Raw genomic sequence first — 6,305 nt, 5'->3', positions numbered from 1 at the left:
GACCCTCCACGGGGGGTTTCAGTGATGTTCGTGCCGGGGATTTGGCCTGAGCCAGGGTTTTCACCCAGCAAGCCTCACGCCCCGCCACCAGGACTTCACTTAGGTGATAAAATAAGAACCACAGCCGACTTGTAAGTCATCTCCTAGGGGAGCCTAAAAAAGTGCCTTTTCTAGTTTTTAACCCTATTTATTTGACTTTGTGTTTGACTTTGCACTTGACTTTGCACGGGGTCAGGCCTGGGATGTTCCCAGAGCCGATGTTATCTCCTTAGGAGAAGTCCAAGCAGGGGCTGGCTGCTCGTCCCCCCCCCCCGACATCTCCCAGCCGTCCCCAACCTCGGCCTCCCCGCAGATATTATTGCAAGGGGAGCACCGGGCCATAAAAGGCAAATAAAGCAGCTCAACAGGCGCCGGGTGCCAGCAGCCGGCATCCAGCTGCGGGAGCCGGGCACGGACCGGCCCTTCCAAAAAGGACCGGTTGTGCTTTACCATCGGACCGTGAGAGAGAGCCTCCAGCTGCAAAGAGACCCCTCTGGCTGCAAAAAGACCCTCTGAGTGCTGGCACCCTCCAGGCAGCTGGAGCTGCCGAGTTTTTCCCGCAGTTTTCAGTGACAGGCTCCCACCTCAGCGCCTCGGTGAACTCGGCGGGGCTGTGTGTGCCGGCCCCCGGCTCGCCGAAGTAGCCGTATTTCTCCAGGAACAGCTGCAAGAAGAGATGGGAGAAGTGCAGCTCAGAGCTTGTGGGTGGCTTGGGAACGGGGGAAAAAGGAGATGCAATGGCAAACAGTGCTGCAAACCCAGGGCTGTGTGAAATTCCCGCTTAGTTTTTTCCTGAGACCTCTGCACCTCAAGCAGCCGCACCTCCTGTGCCCGTACAGGTTTATGTGTGACTCCACCCCATCATTTTTGATGGCTCTTGGGGTTTTTGGCCATGACACGACGGAGGCGTAGGAGGAAACATTGCATCAAGAGATCAAAACACTCTGCTGCCGTGTCATCCACGGCCAGAGGCGACCAAACCCACAGCTCTGATCCCCTCAGCTCAACGCAGTGATTGAAATAAAGGCTAAAGCGCTGTGGACACGAGGAGGGTGGGGTGAGATGGGGTCAGGCTGCAGCCTCCCCCCATCCCCACGCAGGATGTGCTGCTGCGAAGTGGAGACACGCTGGGGGCAATCAGCTCTGCCAAACCATTCTTCTTCTTATCGGCCATTGACACGGATGGAGGTTGTCTCTCTGAACTTGCTCCAACACTTAAATTGTATGTTAAGGAAAATAAACGGCTTCCCTCGGCTCAGGCTGCTCCCCAGCTCTCGGAGAAGTTAATAGCCGGGGTCACAGGAATGCTCCACACCCGCCTGCCCCGCGGGGGATGTCTGCGGGAGACAAACAAGCTGCCCAGCATCCTGTTAGTGCAGCAGAGTCGGAGGAGTTACAGTAATGAATAACAAGAAGAATAAAAAGTGAAAGTGGTGGCTTCCTTTCCCCGTATCCCAAAGGAGAGGTGTGAGGAGCAGCAGGAATGCCATGGGCTGACCCGGACAGCACGGCCGATGCCCTCCGGGAAAACGTGTGTTTTTAAAGCTGCTTCCCTCCCTGCTCATCTCAGGGCAGGGAAAAGGGGGTTGGGATGTCAACCTCAACCCAGTCCCCCTGTGGAGGAGGCAGCATCCCTTCCTGGGCCTGTCACCTGGCAAGGAGCAGGAATGGCTTATGGACATGGCAGTCCTTAGGTGTGCCAGGGCCTCTTCTTCTCCTTCTCCTGCCCAAACCTTCTGCTTACCACTAACAGTCATCTTCACATCACCCCCAAACACGTCACCCCTGCACCTGCCACCTCCCCACGGGCAGGGCAGGCACGTCCCTGTGTGCTCCTGCAGACCTTATCTCCTCCAGGTGCCGAGCTTGATCTCCTCTCTTACACCCCTTCTACCTGGAGGATCCCCCTCTGGCTGCAGCACAGCAAGGACTGGCACAGCTTCCTGCTGGGACACGCTCCTCACCCAGCCCAGAGGAAGAATTTGGCCATTTTTCCCATCAAAGGCCATTTTTCCCTCTTGGCTGGAGGCACCAGCAGCTCCTTGCAGCACCAGGCTGCAGCAGTGAGAGCCCAGTGTGGCCAGAGCCACCCAGACCCCCCACACCTGGTCAGGTGAGTCAGGATAAATCAGGCACGATCAAGGGCTGTGCTGGCAGGTGAGAGCATCGGCTTGTTCACTGGGGGAAGCCACAACACCTCTGCCCAAGGATGGACTGTACAGCCTGGACATGCAATCCTCCAGCCCTAACTCCCCACTTTATGTGGGTACCAGGAGACAGAATACATTGGCAACTCAGGATGAGGACACAGAGAAGGAGGATATGGGGATGAAGGAACCTCCCTGGGGATGGGGTGGCTTGGAGTCCTAAGAGAGTAATCTGGAGAGGAGAAGGTGTCTCGCTCTCTTCCTCTGCCTTTGTGTTTTTATAAAGTTCTCCTCCAGAATTAGAAAATCCCCAGCTACATATATGGGTGCAGGGTGATGATCCCAGTGGTGACATCACCACAGACAAATGTGAGCTGAGAAGCACAAGGGCAGAAAATCCCGGGTCTCAAATCACAGCATGGCCTAAACTTTTTCTACCACACATTTGCTTTCACTCAGCACCTAAAACAAAACAACCTGAAGCTGTTTCCTCGCCTGTAACCCAACACAGTCCCATTCATAAAGCATGAAAATGGTTTCTCCCCACCATGATCTCATGAAGGCTTGAAATCCCATCTGGACAAGTCAGGGTGCCCAGCAAAAAAAGCAACTGGTGTCAAGCAGCTGCTCTTGAGCAGCACCAAGAGGCACACAGGCCACTGGCTTTATCATTCCTGCCCAGATCTCTTTGGGCTTTGCAAATCCAACCAAAGCAGCAGTTTCGGTGTGGTTTCTGGTCTGTGTCACATGGAGGTTCTCACACACAGCCACCAACTCTCCAGCTGCAAAATCATCAGGAGAAATTTTATTAAATTTTCCAGACACACCTACTGTCAGTTAAGGGTGATGGTAGTCCTGGAAACACAAAGCTACAGGAGAGGGATGTGCTGATCCTCCACTCTGTCAGGTATTTATCAGAGCACAGACCATACAAAGCCCCCCGGACCGGAGAGTTTTCAGGGTGCAGGGGAACCCAAGAGCCTCATGCCACAGTATCCTGTGATTGAACCAGCACTCAAGACCCCCTCCAGCACTGCACAACCCCCCAGAGCCCAGCCAGGCTCTGGCAGGGCTGGGTGGAATCCAGCACCAGCCCATTAAACCTCCCCAGAGACAGCAATGCAAAGCCTGGCCATGCTGGGAAAACCCCCTCCCTCCTGCCCTAGATGGGGAAATGCTCTTTTCCATACAATGGGAAAAGAAAAACAGCAGGAAACCAAGAGCTGAACATTAATATGAAATATGGCCAGCTCCCCCTCCAGATGAGGGAGGGAGAAGAGGACAGATCTGGCTGCCTGGGAGCCAGTGCTGGGGCAGAAAAACCTTTGGAGCTGCAGCAGGGACAGCGGGAGGAGAGTCTTGGGGAGATGGATGGGCTGTTCCCATCTCAGGGCTCTGATGTGGAGCCTGTTACAACCCTGGAAATCATCTCTGCTGAGAGCTAAGCCAAGGAAACACCTTGCCCTTCGACCACAGGCATCCCAGGTGGAAGGCAGCCAACAGCAAATACAATTAGTCCTCCCTCCCTGGAAACCGGGATAACACGAGTGCGGAGACAGCAGGCTCCGGTCCTGCCTGCTCTCCCCTCCTGGGGGAACTTCTGGCTCCTTTCCACCAGCTAAGTACCAGAGAAGCCTCACACTGGGCTCCTGCTGAACATGGTCCCTCTGCTCTGCCTGGTACAAACCTCGTCTCTCCCCTCCATCCCCTGGCAGCGGAGGGAAGCGATCCCATCCTGCTGAAGGGTGGGCAGGAGCTTCATGCTGTGGTTACAGAGGATGCCTGTCTCAAGCTGCACCTCAAAAGTCTTTTGTTTTTAGTCATGAAATGGCAGCACCCCACCAAGGCAGCCCAGGTGTGTCCTCAGCCCTCGTCCCAGCAGCCCCAGGCTCCATCCTGCATCATCTCACCACCAAGATGGGCACGGTGGCTCCCACTTTTCATCCTCAGTTTCCCCCTGTACAGACACGAGGACAGCTGACTCCAGAGCATGTTTTGGCCTGGTCACAGAAGAAGCAGGGGCTCCTCCTGCCCCCTGAGTCGCTGCTGCCTGGGAGCTGCCTCCAGAAGATGTCACAGCAATTAAAAACGCTCATTTGCTTCCACTCTCCCAAGCCACATCCCTGCAAACCCTCAGGCAGAGTCCTTGCGCCTCTTTTGTTTAAGTGTGTGTACAAGTATCTATATAAATATTATATCTACGGGCATAGAGAGACACATAAGAAGGGAGATTAGCGAGCACAGAGCTTGGTTGCCCTCCTGCCGAAAAGGCAGCAAAACCTCAGCTCATTCTGTGTGTTAGTGACAGAGGGTGATTAACGCCCCAAACCCCTCCGGCTGCTGGGATGCTCCCCTGCTGTGCCTAATTGGTCCTGAGGGAATCTCCTCTCCCACCTACCCCTCCTGAAAATCTACTTTAGCAACAAAATATCCACTTGCCACTGAAGAGGTGGGTCTTTTAAGTTCCTTTTATTTTCACACTCGACCTTGTGGAGCCGAGGGACAACAAGCCAGGACTGTATCAGGTCTGACTAAAACCACTCCTGGTTTCAGTAACCGGTTGGGTGGGGCTCGGAGCAAACTGGTCTAATGGAAGGTGTCCCTGTCCATGGCAGAGGGTTGGAATGAGATGAGCTTTAAAGTCCCTTCCAACCCAAAACATTCTATGATTCTGTCATAATTCACTGGGAACCCCCAGCTTTGCCCCAGCACCCCCACACCTGACGCCGACGGGCTGCACCGCCCACCACAGCTCCAGCAGCACCAGAACCCCTGAGCGCGACCCAAAGCTTGGGGAAAACAGGGAAAAAACACTGGGCTTGGCCAAACCTTCCCCTGCGAATACCAGAGCGGCTGACAAACCAGTTTGGTCACGCAGAGACTGGTTGTGCTTTCATGTCTAAGGAGAGAAAGGAAACCAGACGGTCGGTCTTGCCCCTCCACCGGGGTGGGAACCGGGGGAGACGCGACGTCCCCGCTGCCGCCGCCGCGGCCCCTTGCCCGGCGGGCGATGTTTGCCGTAACAAGCGGGGATTGTTTTGGGGGAGAAGCAGGAAGAAAGCAGGGCTGTTGGCGCTGCGGTGACTCACGGGGCTGTAAATCACACCGGGGGATTGCCGGCTGACTCGGAGCCGCTCGCCACATCCGCGCTACCGGCGGCGGCTCAGACAGGAGACCTCACGGGTGCTGCGTGTCCACGCAGAGCCCAGCGATGCCTCACAGGGGTGATGCCTCCTCCTCCTCCTCCTCTCCCCCGCTCCTTCCATTGCCATGCCGAGGCTGAACGGCAGGAATTTTTCACAGCAAGAAGAATTTCTTCCCCTTATTTCAGAGGGAAGATGTGGGGTGCCCCGGGAGCACGCAGGGGTCCCTGCTGACCTCCCAGCCCCACCATGTGCTGGGTGGTACCCAGAGACCCTCGCTCCATCCAGGCTGTGTTCAGCATCCAGCATCCCAGCTGGATGCTCCTTAAAGGAGCTCAGCCGGACACTGGAGCATTTCTCGGCACAAACACAGCTCGGAGTCCTAAATGTAAGTCCTTGGGTGGCTGAGGGGGAAAACACACAGGCCATGAGCAAGATAGGAAGGAGGAGTGCAGGATAGGGGGAAAAAAATGAAAAAAAAAAATCCTAAATGAGAATGTCCCAGTCCCAGAGTCTTGCTCTCCATTCCCATTCACTGCCTTTCCTAATTTCCCCCCTATTTTTCTTCCCACTGCAACAGACCTGTAGCTTCTCACACAAATCTCTGCAGATTGTCCTTTGTCCTTGGCACCACCAGCACCTCGCTGTGCTCCTCACTCCCAACACAGGCTGAGATCTCCCATGCCCTCTGTATTTTACACAGTTCCCCCGGGATCAGAGAATCTCGGGCATTACCACACCCCAACTGCTGCCTGAGCACAGCCCAGGCAGACAACGTGCTCTCTCACATCAGACCCTCTCCTATCTGGAGCCTGCAGATGATAAGATGATTTAAACGACAAATGTTTCAAATTAAATTTCCCAACTTTCCTTCTTTTTTTCTTTTACCTTTTTTTTTTTTTTTTTTTTTTTTTTTTTTGTTTTTTTTTTGGTTTGGTTGAAAAATCGGTCCTTAGCCCGAAAAAAAACAAACTTT

At 54.5% G+C, this 6,305-nt stretch overlaps 1 protein-coding gene across 1 annotated transcript in view; it reads right to left on the bottom strand.

The window, feature by feature from the left end:
• Positions 1-6,305, bottom strand: part of MMP28 (matrix metallopeptidase 28) — a 16,398-nt gene that overhangs the window by 7,671 nt on the left and 2,422 nt on the right. The window contains exon 2 of the mRNA XM_017828842.1: positions 624-703. Coding sequence (XP_017684331.1) covers positions 624-703 — 80 coding nt within the window. The remainder of the gene's footprint in view (positions 1-623; positions 704-6,305) is intronic.

Source organism: Lepidothrix coronata, unplaced genomic scaffold (genome assembly GCF_001604755.1).
Source record: "Lepidothrix coronata isolate B3197 unplaced genomic scaffold, Lepidothrix_coronata-1.0 Scaffold154, whole genome shotgun sequence".
Taxonomy (NCBI): Eukaryota; Metazoa; Chordata; class Aves; order Passeriformes; family Pipridae; genus Lepidothrix; species Lepidothrix coronata.
Note: the sequence above shows the minus strand (reverse complement) of the source record. Positions and strands in the feature narration are given on the sequence as shown.